General features: G+C 48.0%; 1 protein-coding gene across 2 annotated transcripts in view; it reads left to right on the top strand.

The window, feature by feature from the left end:
• The first annotated feature begins 2,541 nt into the window (after positions 1 to 2,541).
• Positions 2,542 to 21,312, top strand: part of LOC139239597 (zinc finger protein 664-like) — a 351,778-nt gene continuing 333,007 nt past the window's right edge. The window contains exons 1-3 of one of the 2 annotated variants that reach the window (XM_070868380.1): positions 2,542 to 2,624; positions 5,959 to 6,045; positions 19,315 to 20,622. In XM_070868380.1, the coding sequence (XP_070724481.1) occupies positions 19,422 to 19,970 (549 nt within the window). In that variant the 5' untranslated portion in view covers positions 2,542 to 2,624; positions 5,959 to 6,045; positions 19,315 to 19,421 and the 3' untranslated portion in view covers positions 19,971 to 20,622. Of the gene's footprint in view, positions 2,625 to 5,958; positions 6,046 to 19,314; positions 20,623 to 21,312 lie in introns of those variants that run through there. The other variant, XR_011588684.1, reaches the window with a different exon arrangement.

A 21,312-nucleotide genomic window follows, 5' to 3' on the forward strand; every position in this document is an offset into this window, starting at 1 on the left:
CCACGGTGCCATGAACTTGGCTGCTGCTGCCCACTCCTGATGAGTCATCCCCCTCAACAGCACTCAAAGCAGTGTATCTGTTTTGCAGTGGGATGACCACAGGAGACCCCTGCACTACCTTCCTTGCACTACTCTTCCTGCTGGTCTTCCATTCCCTCGCTGGCTGTGGACCCTTCTCCTGCGGTAAGACCAACTCGCTACACGTGATACTCACGTCATTCTCAGCATCGTGGATGCTCCAGAGTGAATCCACCTTCAGTTCCAACTCCGCAACGTGGACCGTCAGTAGCCGGAGGTGGACACACTTCCCGCACATGTAGTCGTCAGGGACACTGGTGTTGTCCCCGTGTTCCCACATGGTACAGGAGGAGCATATCACATGACCGAGCTGTCCTGCCATGACTTAACCCTTAGATACACTTAAATTGGCAACAACAATGTTAAAAGTTATTGACTAATAAAGAAAAAGAAAAACTACTCACCAATCCGCAGCCAATCACTTACCACGTTGGCTGTGACGTCACCTTTTGATTTCTTTCTACTTCTTTTTTGACTTCTCTCAGCTGGAGCTGCACCGGTACGCCTCTCTCGACTCCCGCCTCTCTCGACGCTCCCTAAACTGCTGAGCCTTTTATAGGCTGCTGCCTCTCTCGACTCCCGCCTCTCTCGACGCTCCCCGGATTGCTGAGCCTTTTATAGGCCGCGGCCGCTGCCTCTCTCGACGCTCCCCGGACTGCTGAGCCTTTTATAGGCTGCTGCCTCTCTCAACTCCCGCCTCTCTCGACGCTCCCCGGACTGCTGAGCCTTTTATAGGCCGCTGCCTCTCTCGACGCTCCCCGGACTGCTGAGCCTTTTATCGGCCGCTGCCTCTCTCGACGCTCCCCGGACTGCTGAGTCTTTTATAGGCCGCTGCCTCTCTCGACTCCCGCCTCTCTCGACTCCCCGGACTGCTGAGTCTTTTATAGGCCGCTGCCTCTCTCGACTCCCCGGACTGCTGAGTCTTTTATAGGCCGCTGCCTCTCTCGACTCCCCGGACTGCTGAGCCTTTTATAGGCCGCTGCCTCTCTGGACGCTCCCCGGACTGCTGAGCCTTTTATAGGCCGCTGCCTCTCTCGACGCTCCCCGGACGCTGAGCCTTTTATAGGCCGCTGCCTCTCTGGACTCCCGCCTCTCTCGACGCTCCCAGGACTGCTGAGCCTTTTATAGGCCGAAGTGAGGAAACGAGGCTTGCGCAGGAAAGAAGGTTCCTTGAATGAACACATTGTGAGGCTGTTTTGTGACTCGGCTCTTTGAGGTTAAAAACATGAAATGGAAAAGGGCATGTCCAGTAACACTTATATTGCCAATAGAGCTTTCTAAGTTAATCATTATATCCTAAGCCGAATATCCTATTGACTATTCCAATCATTAATCCCAATCCTAACAAATAACCACAAACCACAACCACTAAACCTACATCTAAACCCAGCCCCTAACAAAGGCTAAGAACAGAAGAAATAGGGGCAGCAGTAGCCATCTGGCCCCTTCAGCCCACCCCGCCATTCAATAAGATCTTGGCTGATCTTATCTTGGCCTCAATTCCATTTCCCTGCCCTCTCCCCATAAACCTTGACTCCACTATCTTTCAAAAATCACTCTATCTGCAACTAAAATATTTTCAATGACCCAGACTCCACTGTTCTTTGGGGTAGATAATTTCCATGATTCACGACCCTCTGAGAGAAGAAATTCCTCTTCATTTCCATTTTAAATGGGCGCCCCCTTATGCTCAGACTTTGCCACCTAGTTCTCGATTCCCCCACAAGAAGAAACAGAGATCAGTGGGGAAGCTAAAGACCTGATAAAGGAAGTATTTAAACAATTATATTGATGCAAGAAATACTGCAAGGTATGTTAATAACAAGTAATTGTAATCAACTTACCCATCAAAATTAGCAAATGCAATTACAAACATCAGAACATTTCAAAGTTGATCACATGCAGTATGTGCGGAGATCTATTAACCACATTCAAAATCGTTAAATAATACAGAAAATAACAGATTTCCAGTCTCACGCAGGATAGTTCTTTCAAGGGTTGGTTGAAAGGAACGTCAAATGAATGTAAAGTGAGACACGCCGGTTCAGTCTGAGACATCCACAAGCCGTATACTCAAATGAAACAAGTTTGGATTTGATGTGGGAAATGATAAATTACGTGAGAAGTGAAATAATCTGGAGCAAGAAAAGGCCCAAAATGGAAGGGAAGGGAACATTAATTAGTCTCTTTTTGTGGAGAAATGAAATCTTGGACACACGATGTTTGAAACAATATTGAGACAGAACATTAATCTCCAGCTCAGGTACAGGGTTATTCAGAGCAGCAGAAACAAAGTCTAAGTGCCAGAATGAACATGGTTCAGTGCCCAATGGGAGCCCAGTAAATCCTGCTCCATTCTCAAAAAGTGGTCGATGGTATTAACCCAGCATTCCCCGCGACGGAGGACGTGCCGAGCCCAGACTACAGGGGCCCAGTGCGCAGGCGCGAGACCGAGCTGTGTTTGGAGCATGCGCGGGGCGTGCAATGGCGGAGCGGTCATGGTGAACATCTGTTCCGAAAACAGACCAATTTCAAGCGGGGCGGAGGTGAGTAATGGACCAGCGGGTAGGCGGGGAGGCTTCGTAAACAACTGGTGCCCGCCGGAAGCCCGGAATAACAACCGGAATATCGGCCACTGCAGCCTCGAGGCTTTCTCCCTGTCAAAGGCCCAGGGTAACGGCGGCCACCTTTGTACAGCAAGGCAGGGTCAGTCCTCCGCCATCTTAGTTCAGTGAGCAGCAAAGCGCATGCGCGGCCATCTTGGTAAAGTAACAGCTGAGTTATTTTCGACACCTCAGATTTCTCACCATCTCCTAAAGGCGCTGCTCAGTGCTAAGCTTCTGGTTACATCCCAGACAATTGTAACAGGAAAGCCCCAGAGCTGTTCAGTCCCAGGGTTCGAGTCCCCATGTACAGTCCCAGGGTTATTATCTCATAAGTACATAATAACATAAGAAATAGGAGCAGGAGTGGATCATTTGGCCCTTGGATGCTACTCTGCCATTCAATAAGACCATGGCTGATCTGATCATGGACTCAGCTCCACTTCCCTGCCCACTCCCCATAACCCTTTAATCCCTTATCGCTCAAATATCTGTCTATCTCTGCCTTAAATACATTCAATGACCCAGCCTCTACAGCTCCCAGGGGCAGAGAATTCCATAGATTTACAACCCTCTGAGCGAAGAAATTCCTCCTCATCTCAGTTTTAAATGGGTGAGCCCTTATGCTGAGACGATGCACCCTAGTTTTAGTTTACCCTATGAGTGGAAATATCCTCACTGGATCCACCTTGTCGAGTCCCCTCGTTATCATATGTTTCAATAAGAGGACCTCTCATTCTTTTGAACTCCAAAGTGTATCAGCCCAACCTTCTCAACATATGCTCATCAGACAACCCCCTCATCGCCGGAATCAACCTCTGAATAGCCTCCAATGCAAGTATATCCTTCTTTAAATAGAGAGACCAAAACTGCATGCAGTATTCCAGGTGTGATCTCACCAATACCCTGTACAGTTGTAGCAGGACTTCTCTGCTGTTATACTCCATCCCCCTTGCAATAAATGCCAACATTCCATTTGCCTTTCGATTACTTGCTGTACCTGCATGCTGACCTATTGTGTTTTATGCACAAACACCCTCGGGTCGCTCTGTCCTGTAGCACTTGCAATTTTTCTCCATTTAAATTATAATTTGCTTTTCTATTATTTCTACCAAAGTGGATAACCTCACATTTTCCCATATTATACTACATCTGACAAATTTTTGCCCACTCATTGAGCCTGTCTATATCCCCTTGCAGATTTTTTGTGTCCTCAATTTGCTTTCTCACCCACCTTTGTATCATCAGCAAATTGGCTATATTACACTCGGTCCTTATATCCAAGTCATTAATAAAGATTGTAAATAGCTGAGGACCTTGCACCGATTCCTGCGGCACCCCACTAGTCACCATTTGCCAACCAGAAAAAGACCCATTTATCCCGACACTCTGTTTTCTGTTAGTTAGCCTATCCTCTATCCATGCTAACTTACTGCCCCCAACCCAGTGAGCTTTTATCTTGTGCAGTAACCTCTTATGTGCCACCTTATCAAATGCCTTCTAGAAATCCAAATACACCACATCCACTGGTTCCGCCTTATCCATCCTACTCATTATATCCTCAAAGAACTCCAGCAAATTTGTCAAACATGATTTCCCTTTCATGAAGCCATGGTGTGGTCTCACCAATACCCTGTACAGTTGCTTGATTGAATCATGCTTTTGCAAATGTCCCGCTACTGCTTCTTTAATAATGGTCTCCAGCACTTACCCAATGACAGATATTAGGCTAACTGGTCTCTACTTACCTGCTTTTTGTCTGCCTCCTTTTTTAAATAGAGGCGTTACATTTTTGCCCACTCATTGAGCCTGACCCAGAATCCAGGGAATTTTGGTCAATTACAACCAATGTGTCCACTATCTCTGCAGCCACTTCTCTTAAGACCCTATGATGTAAGCCATCAGGACAAGGTGACTTGTCTGCCTTTTGTCCCATTATTTTTCTGAGTACTACTTCATTATGAATAGTGATTGTATTAAGTTCCTGCCTCACTATAGCCCCTTGATTATCCACTTCGGCATTACTCTCAGTGACCGAGTGTTTTACTGTAATTAAAGTGATCTCAGATTGTTTCTGTCAGATATTAACTCCTGCACGGTCCCAGCAAACACTCCCACTCCCTCGTCCCTCTGATGTTTTTGCAGAATTGCTTTGTTAAGACGGGATCATGGAGAGAAACACTCTGCATAGAATGATCCCAAATTGAGCATCTCCAAGGGACAAGGCTCCCAGCTTTAATCATTCTCTGTCCTTTCCCCCCAGGCCTAGTTCCTTTGCTCAGATTCTGATAGTAAATAGGCGAATGTGCGCTTTGATTTTTACAGATTGAATTAATACAGAGAGCTGTGCATGCACGGTTCAGCCCCACCCCCTGTGTCGATTTCCAGTGAGCAGAATAGCACATGCGCCCTCCCCTCCCCCAGCCATGCCTGTGATCACCATTCACTCAGTAAGTGGAAGAAGATGGTTTAAAACAGCCGGGAATGAAGACACCGTGACCCCGGGATAAGGCAGCAAGCAGCAGCCTCCTTACAGCAGCGCAGCGCTTTGGGAGCTTGTCCGCAGATGGGCTCAGAGATCGGCATTGAGTCCGGGGAGAGTTCAGGGGGAGTCGGGGGCTGCGTGTAAGAGGCAGAGTGGACCAAGAACCAGTGTCAGTGCGTAGTGTGAGTGGGGGAAGGGAGAGGCCACTCTCGGGCTGTGTGTGGACAGTGTGTGTCCAGGGTCAGGGAGACAGAATGGGCAGAATCCGGGATTTACAATCTGCTGCTTTCTCTCTCCAAACCAGTAGTGAATATTGCTGGTTTAGTTCCCTCGGGGGCTGGTTGTAAGAGGCAGAGTGGAGCAGGAACTAGTTCCGGAACATGACGTGAGTGGGTGAAGGGAGAGGCCATTCTCGGGCTGTGTGTGGACAGTGTAAGGTAACAGAGAAAGTAAACCACTCGCTCTTTCAAATCATTGCTGCTTTCTTTCCCCAAATCAGTCGTGAATGTTCCTGATTCAGTTCCAATCTCACCGTGTCTTGGGCAGTGAGCAGTGGAAACACAGTCTGTCAGTGAGGATGTTGGGAATTTCACAAAGTGCATCTATTGCAGGCACCAGGAGAGGACTGTGGGAGAAGATATTTTAAAGACGGGTTATATTTCGGTGAACTGAGTTCCCCAGAACCGTGTTGCTGATGATCGAGAGCTGCATTGTCACTCCCTCAGATACATCATATTCTCCCCGCATCCATATCTTAGAACTAATAATGTTCTCGTATTATTATTCTCACAGCAAAATTCTTCAACCAGCCAGAACAAATGTGATCTTTCCTCCACCCAGAATACAAGGAACAGTGCATGCAGCTCCTTCTCACACACAGTAAGTAGATTGTCACTCACAGAGCGCAGAGACACAGAACTGGCCTCAATCCTATTGTCACAGACAGCAGAAGCTGTCAGTCCCACAGTGATCCGAAGTGGCAGAGTTACATTGTGAATCTTACTGCCACATGGAGCAGTAGAATCAGATGCTGTTTCACCATTGAAACAGATCACACTGACAGGTACATTAAACACCCACACTCACTTGCCAGAAACTGGCAGGTAGAGAATAAAAGACAATCATCTATCAGAAAAAATGTCAAACAGAAAGTATAAACCACACTCGCATATCAGAAGCTGACGGGTGCAGAGCAAAAGCCATATTCATGTTTCAGAATCTGACAGATTCAGTATTTAAACCCCTGAACATACAAGAAGATGACAGGTGCAGAATAAAACCCACATTCCCGTACCATAGACTGACAGATACAGTATACAACACACACCCACATATATGAAAGTGACAGTAACAGAATAAAATCCCCACTTACATACCAGAGAGTGACAGGTAAAGTGTAAATCCCATGTGCACATGTCGGAAAACTGAAATGCAGTAAGTAAAATTGTTACTTGCATCGCAGGAACTGATCGGCGCAGAGTAAAGTCCACACACACACATCTGAACAATGACAGGTAGAAGGCAAAATCTTCACTCACATATCAGAGAAATACAGGTAAAAAGTAAAATTGATTCTCACGTTCACATACCAGAGACTGGCAAATACAGATTAAACTCAGACTACCACAGCAGAAACTGAGAGGCACAGATTAAACCTCAACACACACCAAAACCTGACAGTTACAGAAAAATACACACACTTGCATATCAGAGACTGAGAGATACAGTATAAAACCCATACTCACATATCAGAGACTGAGAGATACAGTATAAAACCCATACTCACATATCAGAGGCTGACATTTTAAAATCCATATTCCCATAACATAAATTGACATACAGTGACATGCCCAGACTCACAAACCAGTAATTGACAATTACAGGGTAAAGACCTATTTGGGCTTTGCTTTGTACCTCTCACAATTAAACAGAAACTGGCAGTTATAGAGTAAGGCCCACAATCACATATCAGAACTTGACAGGTACAGAATAAAACCCAGGCTCCCATAACAGAAATGGAGATACAGAGAAAGGCCAACACTGACATACCAGAGACAGATAGATACAGAGTAAAACTCAGACTCATTTACCAGAGACCGACAGATTCAGCATAAAACTCACCTCCATAGCACAAATTGAGAGTTAGAAAGTAAAACGAATACTCTATCAGGAATTGATGGTCCACAGTAAAACAATACTAATATCCTGGAGAATGACGGGTATGGAGTAGAGCTCACATTCACATAACAGAGATGGACAGATACAGAACAAAATACACATCACACACCAAGAATGGAAAGAAACATAGAAAATAGGTGCAGGAGCAGGCCATTCGGCCCTTTGAGCCTGCACTGCCATTCAATATAATCATGGTTGATCATGCAACTTCAGTACCCCACTCCCGCTTTCTCTCCCTATCTCTTGATCCCCTTAGCCATTAGGGCCACATCTAATTCCCTCTTGAATATATCCAACGAACTGGACTCCACAACTTTCTGTGGTAGAGAATTGCACAGGTTTACCACTCTCTGGGTGAAAAAGTTTCTCCAAATTTCAGTCCGATATGGCTTGCCCCTTATCCTTAGACTGTGACCCCTGATTCTGGACTTCCCCAACATCAGGAACATTCTTCCTGCATCTAACCTGTCCAGTCCTGTCATAATTTTATATGTTTCTATGAGATCCCCTCTCATTCTTCTAAATTTCAGCCTAGCTGATCCAGTCTTTCTTCATATGTTAGTCCTGCCATCCTGGGAATTAGTCTGGTGAACCTTCGCTGCACTCTCTCAACAGCAAGCACGTCCTTGCTCAGATTAAGAGACCAAAACGGCACACAATACTCAAGGTGTGGTCTCACCAAAGCCCTGCACAACTGCAGTAAGACTTCCCTGCTCCTATACTCAAATCCCCTCGCTATGAAGGCCAGCATTCCAGTTGCTTTCTTTACTGCCTGCTGTTCCTGCATGCCGACCTTCAGTGACCTATGCACCATGACACCCAGGTCTCTTTGCACCTCCCATTTTACTAATCTGCCACCATTCAGATAATAATCTGCCTTCCTGTTTTTGCCCCCAAAGTGGATAACCTCACAATAATCCACATTATACATAGAAAATAGGTGCAGGAGCAGGCCATTCAGCCCTTCTAGCCTGCACCGCCATTCAATGAGTTCATGGCTGAACATGAAACTTCAGTACCCCCTTCCTGCTTTCTCGCCATAACCCTTGATCCCCCGAGTAGTAAGGACTTCATCTAACTCCCTTTTGAATATATTTAGTGAATTGGCCTCAACTACTTTCTGTGGTAGAGAATTCCACAGGTTCACCACTCTCTGGGTGAAGAAGTTTCTCCTCATCTCGGTCCTAAATGGCTTACCCCTTATCCTCAGACTGTGACCCCTGGTTCTGGACTTCCCCAACATTGGGAACATTCTTTCTGCATCTAACCTGTCTAAACCCGTCAGAATTTTAAACGTTTCCATGAGGTCCCCTCTCATTCTCCTGAACTCCAGTGAATACAAGCCCAGTTGATCCAATCTTTCTTGATAGGTCAGTCCCGCCATCCCGGGAATCAGTCTGGTGAACCTTCGCTGCACTCCCTCAATAGCAAGAATGTCCTTCCTCAAGTTAGGAGACCAAAACTGTACACAATACTCCAGGTGTGGCCTCACCAAGGCCCTGTACAACCGTAGCAACACCTCCCTGCCCCTGTATTCAAATCCCCTCGCTATGAAGGCCAACATGCCATTTGCTTTCTTAACCGCCTGCTGTACCTGCATGCTAACCTTCAATGACTGATGTACCATGACACCCAGGTCTCGTTGCACCTTCCCTTTTCCTAATCTGTCACCATTCAGATAATAGTCTGTCTCTCTGTTTTTACCACCAAAGTGGATAACCTCACATTTATCCACATTATACTTCATCTGCCATGCATTTGCCCACTCACCTAACCTATCCAAATCACTCTGCAGCCTAATAGCATCCTCCTCGCAGCTCACACTGCCACCCAACTTAGTATCATCCGCAAATTTGGAGATACTGCATTTAATCCCCTCGTCTAAATCATTAATGTACAATGTAAACAGCTGGGGCCCCAGCACAGAACCTTGCGGCACTCCACTAGTCACTGCCTGCCATTCTGAAAAGTACCCGTTTACTCCTACTCTTTGCTTCCTGTCTGACAACCAGTTCTCAATCCACGTCAGCACACTACCACCAATCCCATGTGCTTTAACTTTGCACATTAATCTCTTGTGTGGGACCTTGTCGAAAGCCTTCTGAAAGTCCAAATATACCACATCAACTGGTTCTCCTTTGTCCACTTTACTGGAAACATCCTCAAAAAATTCCAGAAGATTTGTCAAGCATGATTTCCCTTTCACAAATCCATGCTGACTTGGACCTATCATGTCACCATTTTCCAGATGCACTGCTATGACATCCTTAATAATTGATTCCATCATTTTACCCACTACTGAGGTCAGGCTGACCGGTCTATAATTCCCTGTTTTCTCTCTCCCTCCTTTTTTAAAAAGTGGGGTTACATTGGCTACCCTCCACTCCATAGGAACTGATCCAGAGTCAATGGAATGTTGGAAAATGACTGTCAATGCATCCGCTATTTCCAAGGCCACCTCCTTAAGTACTCTAGGATGCAGTCCATCAGGCCCTGGGGATATATCGGCCTTCAATACCATAAATTTCCCCAACACAATTTCCCGACTAATAAAGATTTCCCTCAGTTCCCCCTCCTTACTAGACCCTCTGACCCCTTTTATATCCGGAAGGTTGTTTGTATCCTCCTTAGTGAATACCGAACCAAAGTACTTGTTCAATTGGTCTGCCATTTCTTTGTTCCCCGTTATGACTTCCCCTGATTCTGACTGCAGGGGACCTACGTTTGTCTTCACCAACCATTTTCTCTTTACATACCTATAGAAACTTTTGCAATCCGCCTTAATGTTCCCTGCAAGCTTCTTCTCGTACTCCATTTTCCCTGCCCTAATCAAACCCTTTGTCCTCCTCTGCTGAGTTCTAAATTTCTCCCAGTCCCCAGGTTCGCTGCTCTTTCTGGCCAATTTGTATGCCACTTCCTTGGCTTTAATACTATCCCTGATTTCCCTAGATAGCCACGGTTGAGCCACCTTCCCTTTTTTATTTTTACGCCAGACAGGAATGTACAATTGTTGTAATTCATCCATGCGGTCTCTAAATGTCTGCCATTGCCCATCCACAGTCAACCCCCTAATATCATTCGCCAATCTATCCTAGCCAATTCACGCCTCATACCTTCAAAGTTACCCTTCTTTAAGTTCTGGACCATGGTCTCTGAAATTATTGTTTCATTCTCCATCCTAATGCAGAATTCCACCATATTATGGTCACTCTTCCCCAAGGGGCCTCGCACAATGAGATTGCTAATTAATCCTCTCTCATTACACAACACCCAGTCTAAGATGGCCTCCCCCCTAGTTGGTTCCTCAACATATTGGTCTAGAAAACCATCCCTTATGCACTCCAGGAAATCCTCCTCCACCGTATTGCTTCCAGTTTGGCTAGCCCAATCTATGTGCATATTAAAGTCACCCATTATAACTGCTGCACCTTTATTGCATGCACCCCTAATTTCCTGTTTGATGCCCTCCCCAACATCCCTATTACTGTTTGGAGGTCTGTACACAACTCCTACTAACGTTTTTTGCCCTTTGGTGTTCTGCAGCTCTACCCATATAGATTCCACATCATCCAAGCTAATGTCTTTCCTAACTATTGCATTAATCTCCTCTTTAACCAGCAATGCTACCCCACCTCCTTTTCCTTTTATTCTATCCTTCCTGAATGTTGAGTTCCCAGCCCTGATCATCCTGGAGCCACGTCTCCGTAATCCCAATCACATCATATTTGTTAACATCTATTTGCACAATTAATTCATCCCCCTTATTGCGGATACTCCTTGCATTAAGACACAAAGCCTTCAGGCTTGTTTTATTAACACCCTTTGTCCTTTTAGAATTTTGCTGTACAGTGGCCCTTTTTGTTCTTTGCCTTGGGTTTCTCTGCCCTCCACTTTTCCTCATCTCCTTTCTGTCTTTTGCTTTTGTCTCCTTTTTGTTTCCCTCTGTCTCCCTGCATTGGTTCCCATCCCCCTGCCATATTAGTTTAAATCCTCCCCAACAGCACTAGCAAACACTCCCCCTAGGACATTGGTTCCGGTCCTGCCCAGGTGCAGACCGTCCGGTTTGTACTGGTCCCACCTCCCCCAGAACCGGTCCCAATGCCCCAGGAATTTGAATCCCTCCCTGCTGCACCACTGCTCAAGCCACGTATTCATCTGCGCTATCCTGCGATTCCTACTCTGACTATCACGTGGCACTGGTAGCAATCCCGAGATTACTACTTTTGAGGTCCTACTTTTTAATTTAGCTCCTAGCTCCTTAAATTCGTTTCGTAGGACCTCATCCCTTTTTTTACCTATGTCGTTGGTACCAATGTGCACCACGAGAACTGGCTGTTCTCCCTCCCATTTCAGAATGTCCTGCACCCGCTCCGAGACATCCTTGACCCTTGCACCAGGGAGGCAACATACCATCCTGGAGTCTCGGTTGCGGCCGCAGAAACGCCTATCTATTCCCCTCACAATTGAATCCCCTATCACTATCGCTCTCCCACTCTTTTTCTTGCCCTCCTTTGCAGCAGAGCCAGCCATGGTGCCATGAACTTGGCTGCTGCTGCCCTCCCCTGATGAGTCATTCCCCTCAACAGTACCCAAAGCGGTGTATCTGTCTTGCAGGGGGATGACCACAGGGGACCCCTGCACTACCTTCCTTGCACTACTCTTCCTGCTGGTCTTCCATTCCCTATCTGGCTGTGGACCCTTTCCCTGCGGTAAGACCAACTCACTACACGTGATACTCACGTCATTCTCAGCATCTGCATCTGCCATGCAATTGCCCATTCACCTAACCTGTCCAAGTCACCCTGCAGCCTCTTAGCATCCTACTCACAGCTCACACTGCCACCCAGCTTAGTGTCATCTGTAAACTTGGAGATATTACCTTCAATTCCATCGTCTAAATCATTAATATATATTGTAAATAGTTGGGATCCCAGCACTGAACCTTGCGGCACCCACTAGTCACTGCCTGCCATTCTGAAAAAGACCCGTTTTTTCCCACTCTTTGCTTCCTGTCTGCTAACCAGTTCTCTATCCACGTCAATACATTACCCCCAATACCATGTGCTTTAATTTTGCACACCAATCTTTTGAGTGGGACCTTGTCAAAAGTCTTTTGAAATTCCAAATACACCACATCCACTGGTTCTCACTTATCCACTCTACTAGTTACATCCTCAAAAAACTCTCGAAGATTTGTCAAGCATGAATTCCCTTTCAGATATCAATGCTGACTTGGACCAATCCTGTCACTGTTTTCCAAATGCTCTGCTATTACATCTTTAATAATTGATTGCAGCGTTTTCCCCACCACCAATGTCAGGCGAACCGGTCTATAATTCCCTGTTTTCTCTCTCTCTCCTTTTTTTAAAAAGTGGGGTTACATTAGCTACCCTCCAATCTACAGCTACTGATCCATAGTCCATGAAATTCTGGAAAATGACCACCAATGCATCTACTATTTCTCGGGCCACTTCTTTAACTATCAGGCCCTGGGGATTTATCGGCCTTCAGTCCCATCCGTTTCCCTCCAACCATTTCCTGACTAATAAGGATTTCCCTCAGTTCCTCCTTCCCGTTAGACCCTCGGTCCCCTAGTAATTTCGGGAGGTTATTCGTGTCTTCCTTAGTGAAGACAGAACCAAAGTATTTGTTCAATTGGTCTGCCATTTCCTTGTTCCCTATTATGAATTAACTTGATTCTGACTGCAAGGGACCATGTTTGTCTTCATTAATCTTTTTCTCTTGACATATCGACAGAAGCTTTTGCAGTCAGTTTTTAATGTTTCCTGCAAGCTTACTCTCATACTCTATTTTCCCCCTCCTAATTACATCCTTAGTCCTCCTCTGCTGAATTCTACATTTCTCCCAGTCCTCAGGTTTGCTGCTTTTTCTGGCCAGTTAAAATGTCTTCCTTGGATTTAACACTGTCCCTAATTTCCCTTGTTTGCCACGATTGAGCCACCTTTCCGGTTTTATTTTTACGCCAGACAGGGATAGAAACATAGAAAATAGGTGCAGAAGTAGGCCATTCGGCCCTTCTAGCCTGCACTGCCATTCAATGAGTTCATGGCTGAATATTCAACTTCAGTACCCCATTCCTGCTTTCTCGCCATACCCCTTGATCCCCCTAGTAGTAAGGACCTCATCTAACTCCTTTTTGAATATATTTAGTGAATTGGCCTCAACAACTTTCTGTGGTAGAGAATTCCACAGGTTCACCACTCTCTTGGTGAAGAAGTTCCTCCGCATCTCGATCCTAAATGGCTTATCCCTTATCCTTAGACTGTGACCTCTGGTTCTGGACTTCCCCAACATTGGGAACATTCTTCCTGCATCTAACCTGTCTAACCCCGTCAGAATTTTAAATGTTTCTATGAGGTCCCCTCTCATTCTTCTGAACTCCAGTGAATACAAGCCCAGTTGATCCATTCTTTCTTGATAGGTCAGTCCCGCCATCCCGGGAATCAGTCTGGTGAACCTTCGCTGCACTCCCTCAATAGCAAGAATGTCCTTCCTCAGGTTCGGAGACCAAAACTGTACACAATACTCCAGGTGTGGCCTCACCAATGCCCTGTACAACTGTAGCAACACCTCCCTGCACCTGTACTCAAATCCCCTTGCTGTGAAGGCCAACATGCCATTTGCTTTCTTAACCGCCTGCTGCACCTGCATGCCAACCTTCAATGACTGATGTACCATGACACCCAGGTCTCTTTGCACCTCCCCTTTTCCTAATCTGTCACCATTCAGATAATAGTCTGTCTCTCTGTTTTTACCACCAAAGTGGATAACCTCACATTTATCCACATTATACTTCATGTGCCATGCATTTGCCCACTCACCTAACCTATCCAAATCGCTCTGCAGCCTCACAGCGTCCTCCTCGCAACTCACACTGCCACCCAACTTAGTGTCATCCGCAAATTTGGAGATACTACATTTAATCCCCTCATCTAAATCATTAATGTACAGTGTAAACAGCTGGGGCCCCAGCACAGAACCTTGCGGTACCCCACGAGTCACTGCCTATCATTCTGAAAAGTACCCATTTACTCCTACTCTTTGCTTCCTGTCTGACAACCAGTTCTCAATCCATGTCAGCACACTACCCGCAATCCCATGTGCTCTAAATTTGCACATCAATCTCTTGCACAAGAGTTGTAATTCATCCATGTGATCTTTAAATGTCTGCCATTGCCTATCCACCATCAACCCTTTAAGTATCATTCGGCAGTTTATCCTAGCCAAATCACGTCGCATACCATTGAAGTTTCCTTTAAGTTCAGGACCCTGGTCTCTGAGTGAACTGTGTCGCTCTCCAGCTTAATGAAGAATTCTACCATATTATGGTCACTCTTCCCCAAGGGGCCACGCATGACCAGTTTGCTAATTAATCCGCTCTCGTTACACAAGACCCAGTCTAGGATGGCCTGCTCTCTAGTTGGTTCCTCGACATATTGGTCTAGAAAATCATCCCTGATACACTCCAGGAAATCCTCCTCCACAGTATTGCTACAAGTTTGGTTAGCCCAATCAATATCTCGGTTAAGGTCACCCATGTTAACTGCTGTACCCTTGTTGCATGCGTCCCTAATTTCCTGTTTGATGCCATCCCCAACCTCCCGACTACTGTTTGGTGGACTGTACACAACCCCAACTAACGTTTTCTGTCCTTTGGTGTTTCACAGCTCTACCCAAAGAGATTCCACATTATCCCAGCTAATGTCCTTCCTTACTATTGCATTAACCTCCTCTTTAACCATTAACACTACCCCACCTCCTTTTCCTTTCTGGCTATCCTTCCTGAATATTGAATACCCCGGGATGTTATGTTCCCAGCCTTGGTTACCCTGGACCCATGTCTCAGTAAACCCAATTACATCATATCCATTAACAGCTATCTGTGCAGTTAATTTGTCCACCTTATTACAAATGCTTCTCGCTTTGAGACTCAGAGCTTTCAGGCTTGTGTTTTTTAAACACTCTTTGTCCTTTTATCATTATGTTGTAATATGGCCCTTTTTGATACAGAATTAAACCCACAGGCAATTACCAGAAATTGACAGGTACAGGATAAAATCCACGCTCTCGCATCAGAAACTAACATACAGAGTAAAACCCTCATCCACATACCAGAGATGGACAGATACTGAATCAAATCCACACTCCCATACCAGACACCACTATATAAGAAAATAAGAACATAAGAAATAGAAGCAGGAGTAGGCCATCCGGCCCCTCGAGCCTGCTTCACCATTTAATACGATCATGGCTGATCCGATCATGGACTCAGGACCACTTCCCTACCCGCTCCCCATAACCTCTTATTCCCTTATCAGTTAAGACAATGTCTATCTCTGTCTTAAATATATTCGATGTCCCAGCTTCCACAGCTCTCTGAGGCAGCAAATTCCACAGGTTTATAACCCTCAGAGAACAAATTCCTCCTCACCTCAGTTTTAAATGGAGGGCCCCTTATTCTAAGATTATGTCCCCTATTTCTAGTCTCCCCGATCAGTGAAAACATCCTCTCTGCTTCCACCTTGTCAAGTCCCCTCATTATCTTATACATTTCGATAAATCACCTCTCATTCGTTCTTCTGAATTCCAATGAGTAGAGGCCCAACCTCCTCAATCTTTTCTCAGAAGTCAACCCCTTCATCTCCGGAATCAACCCAGTGAACCTTCTCTCAACTTCCTCCAAAACATGTATATCCTTTCATAAATATGGAAACCAAAACTGCACGCAGTACTCCAGGTGTGGCCTCACCAATACCCTGTATAACTGTAGCAAGATTTCCCTGCTTTTATACTCCAACCCCTTTGCAATAAAGGCCAAGATTCAGTTAGCCTTCCTGATCACCTGCTGTCCCTGCATACTAACCTTTTGTGTTTCATGCACAAGTACCCCCAGGTCCCGCTGTACTGCAGCACTTTGCAATCTTTCTCCATTTAAATAATAACTTGCTCTTTGATTTTTTTCCTGCCATAGTGCATGATCTCACACTTTCCAACATTATACTCCATCTGTCAAATTTTTGCCCACTCACTGAGCCTGTCTGTGTCCTTTTACAGATTATTTGTCTCCTCCTCACACATTGCTTTTCCTCCCATCTTCATATCGTAAGCAAACTTGGCTACGTTGCAGTCGGTCCCTTCTTCCAAGTCGTTAATATAGATTGTAAATAGTTGGGGTCCCAGCACTGATCCCTGCCGCACCCCACTAGTTAATGATTGCCAACCCGAGAATGAACCATTTACCCCAACTCTCTGTTTGCTGTTAGTTAGCCAATCCTCTATCCATGCTAATATATTACCCCCAACCCCGTGAACTTGTATCTTGTGCAGTAACCTTTTATGTGGCACCTTGTCAAATGCCTTCTGGGAGTCCAAATACACCACACCCACTTTATCCACCCTGTTCATTACATGCTCAAAGAATTCCAGCAAATTTGTCAAACTTAACTTCCCCTTCATAAATCCATGCTGACTGCCTGACCGAATTATGCTTTTCCAAATGTCGTGCTAATGCTTCTTTAAGAATGAACTCTTCAACATTTTCCCAACCACAGATGTTAGGCTAACTGGTCTATAGTTTCCTGCTTATTGTCTGCCTCCTTTTTAACTGAGTGCGGCTCTCAGTCCCCGGGCAACACCGAGTGTGGCTCTCGGTCCCCGGGCAACACCGAGTGCGGCTCTCAGTCCCCGGGCAACACCGTGTGCGGCTCTCTGTCCCCGGGCAACACCGAGTGTGGCTCTCGGTCCCCGGGTAACACCGAGTGTGTCTCTCGGTCCCCGGGCAACACCGAGTGTGGCTCTCGGTCCCCGGGTAACACCTAGTGTGTCTCTCAGTCCCCGGGCAACACCGAGTGTGGCTCTCGGGCCCCGGGCAACACCGAGTGTGGCTCTCGGGCCCCGGGCAACACCGAGTGTGGCTCTCGGGCCCCGGGCAACACCGAGTGTGGCTCTCGGGCCCCGGGCAACACCGAGTGTGGCTCTCGGGCCCCGGGCAACACCGAGTGTGGCTCTCGGGCCCCGGGCAACACCGAGTGTGGCTCTCGGGCCCCGGGCAACACCGAGTGCGGCTCTCAGTCCCCGGGCAACACCTAGTGCGGTTCTCAGTCCCCGGGCAACACCGAGTGTGGCTCTCAGTCCCCGGGCAACACCGAGTGCGGCTCTCAGTCCCCGGGCAACACCTAGTGCGGTTCTCAGTCCCCGGGCAACACCGAGTGTGGCTCTCAGTCCCCGGGCAACACCGAGTGCGGCTCTCGGTCCCGGGCAACACCGAGTGTGGCTCTCGGTCCCCGGGCAACACCGAGTGTGTCTCTCGGTCCCCGGGTAACACCGAGTGTGTCTCTCGGTCCCCGGGCAACACCGAGTGTGGCTCTCGGTCCCCGGGCAACACCGAGTGTGGCTCTCGGGCCCCGAGTAACACCGAGTGTGTCTCTCGGTCCCCGGGCAACACCGAGTGTGGCTCTCGGTCCCCGGGCAACACCGAGTGCGGCTCTCAGATCCCGGGTAACACCGAGTACGGATCTCGGTCCCCGGGCAACACCGAGTGTGGCTCTCGGTCCCCGGGCAACACCGAGTGTGGCTCTCGGTCCCCGGGCAACACCGAGTGTGGCTCTTGGGCCCTGGGCATAACCGAGTGTGGCTCTCGGGCCCCGGGCAACACCGAGTGTGGCTCTCAGTCCCCGGGCAACACCGAGTGTGGCTCTTGGGCCCTGGGCATAACCGAGTGTGGCTCTCGGGCCCCGGGCAACACCGAGTGTGGCTCTCAGTCCCCTGGCAACACCGCGTGCGGCTCTTAGTCCCTGGGCAACACCGAGTGCGGCTCTCTGTCCCCGGGCAACATCGAGTGCGGCTCTCGGGCTCCGGGCAACATCGAGTGCGGATCTCGGTCCCCGGGCAACACCGTGTCCGGCTCTCGGTCCCCGGGTAACACCGAGTGTGGCTCTCAGTCCCCGGGCAACACCGAATGTGGCTCTCGGGCCCCGGGCATAACCGAGTGTGGCTCTCGGGCCCCGGGCAACACCGAGTGTGGCTCTCGGTCCGCTGGCAACACCGCGTGCGGCTCTTAGTCCCTGGGCAAAACCGAGTGCGGCTCTCTGTCCCCGGACAACATCGAGTGCGGCTCTCGGGCCCCGGGCAACACCGAGTGCGGCTCTCGGGCCCCGGGCAACACCGAGTGTGGCTCTCGGGCCCCGGGCAACATCGATTGCGGCTCTCGGGGCCCGGGCAACACCGAGTGCGGCTCTCGGGCCCCGGGCAACACCGAGTGTGGCTCTCGGGCACCGGCCAACATCGAGTGTGGCTCTCAGTCCCCGGGCAACACCGAGTGCGGCTCTCAGTCCCCGGGCAACACCGAGTGTGGCTCTCAGTCCCCGGGCAACACCGTGTGGCTCTCAGTACCCGGGCAACACCGAGTGTGGCTCTCAGTTGCCGGGCAACACCGAGTGTAGCTCTCAGTCCCCGGCTAACACCGAGTGTGGCTCTCAGGGCCTGAGTCAGAGCCACCGGGCCCGGCACCAGCAACCCCCGGGGGCAGCCCTCCCCCACACCAGGAAAACAACAACTTACATTTATACAGCAGGCCCAGCAATTCCCAGCCACTCTGTATCAGGTGGGCGCTGGATGTGGAAGTCACTCACTGGCCTCCTGTTTGGGGTCTGTTTGTTACATCAGTTTGAGCTGGATGGAGAGGGGGGAGAACCTGCTGGGTTTCACCCCCAGTACTTCTTGGCCCAGTGGGAACAACAATTTCCCATGTGGGCCTGTCGAGGGAGGTGGGTTCCCTTCCCTGAAGGACAATCGTGACCCAGATGTGTTTTTACGACAATCCGGCAGCTCTCATGGTCACTTTCTGGCCCCACAAATGACCAGATTCATTAAGCTCAATTTCACAACCTGCCTTTGTGTTTTTGTGGGTTCTCTCACACTCACTTTTCCTGTTTGAAATTGACTTTACAGGCTGTTAAAAGGGGAGGATTTGTAGACTCGAAGCTCAAACCAAACATCACCTCAAGATCTTACAGTCACTCGGTACATCGGGACTGGAATATCATCAGCTTTTGACCATGGAAGCAGAAGGCACCGTTCACATTGGGGAGAAACGGTACACGGGCTCTGTGTTTGGACAAGGCTTCAGCCAATCATCCAAACTGGAGAGACACAAGTGCAGTCACACTGGGGAGAAACCGTGTAAATGTGGGGATTGTGGGAAACGTTTCAACTACCCATCCCAGCTGGAAACACATCGGCGAGTTCACACTGGGGAGAGTCAGTTCACTTGCTCCGAGTGTGGGAAGGGATTCACTCAGTTATCCAACATGCTGATACACCAGCGAGTTCACACTGGGGAGAGGCCATTCAGCTGCTCCGACTGTGGGAAGGGATTCACTCAGTTATCCAAACTGCTGATACACCAGCGAGTTGACACTGGGGAGAGGCCATTCAGCTGCTCCGACTGTGGGAAGGGATTCACTGCATCATCCGACCTGCTGACACACCAGCGAGTTCACACTGGGGAGAGGCCGTTCACCTGCTCCGACTGTGGGAAGGGATTCACTACATCATACCACGTGCTGACACACCAGCGAGTTCACACTGGGGAGAGACCTTGTTAATGTTCTGACTGTGAGAATAGTTTTAAAAGCAAAGAGCAACTGATGACACACCAGCGAGTTCACACAGGGGAGAGGCCGTTCACCTGCTCTGACTGTGGGAAGGGATTCACTCAGTTATCCCACCTGCTGACACACCAGCGAGTTCACACTGGGGAGAGACCGTTCACCTGCTCTGAATGTGGGAAGGAATTCACGACATCATCCAGCCTGCTGAGACACTGGCGAGTTCATAATGAGGAGAGACCTTGTAAATGTTCTGACTGTGAGAAGAGTTTTAAAAGCAAAGAGCAACTGATGAGACACCAGCGAGTTCACACAGGGGAGAGGCCGTTCAGCTGCTCTGAATGTGGGAAGGGATTCACTATATCATCCCACCTGCTGACACACCAGCGAGTTCACACTGGGGAGAGGCCGTACACCTGCTCTGAGTGTGGCAAGGGATTCTCTCAGTCAGGCAACCTGCTGAGACATCAGCGAGTTCACAAGTGACTGCAGGGGTTGGATTCTGCTGTTATTCACATCCCGGACTAAATCGTGTTCATTCTGACAGTTGGGGTTTATAACTCCTGTAACACTGATGTTAATAACTCCTGAAATCGACTGGATTTTAATATTTGGGATATAGACACATAAATTAGTGTAGCTTTCAACACATTGCTGTGGATTTTTGTCTTTCTCACCTGAATGTTTAGCATCACCTGACTGGAGCTGAGAAAGGACATTCTGTGGGGAGGATCTTACGGGGGGATCAGAAATTCAGCCTGGACACTGACCTTCAGGGCCACATTTAGATCTCATTCTTCTGAACTCCAATATGTTTAATCCAATCTCCTCAACCTACTCAACCATAAGTCAAACCCCTCAACTCGGGAATCAACTCTGGAATCTGCAGCAGACATGAGCAAGGACCTGAGGCTTATTAAAAGACACATATTTCATTACAGACAAGGTTACGCTGGGAGAAATGTTCAGTTAGAACAAAAGAAATAGGAGCCGGAGTAGGCCATTTGGCCCCTCGGGCCTGCTCCACCATTCAATAAGATCATGGCTGATCTGATCATGGACTCTGATCCACTTCCCTGCCCACTCCCCATAATCCTTTACTCACTTATCGCTCAAAAATCTGTCTATTTCCACCATAAATATATTCAAAGACCCAGCCTCCACAGCTCTCCTGGGCAGAGAATTCCACAGATTTACAACCCTCAGAGAAGAAATTCCTCGTCTCAGTTTTAATTGGGTGGCCCCTTATTCTAAGACTATGTCCCTTAGTTTTAGTTTCCCGTGTAAGTGGAAATATCCTCTCTGCATCCACCTATCAATCTTATATTTCGATAAAATC

Source organism: Pristiophorus japonicus, chromosome 28 (genome assembly GCF_044704955.1).
Source record: "Pristiophorus japonicus isolate sPriJap1 chromosome 28, sPriJap1.hap1, whole genome shotgun sequence".
In the NCBI taxonomy this organism is placed as follows: domain Eukaryota; kingdom Metazoa; phylum Chordata; class Chondrichthyes; family Pristiophoridae; genus Pristiophorus; species Pristiophorus japonicus.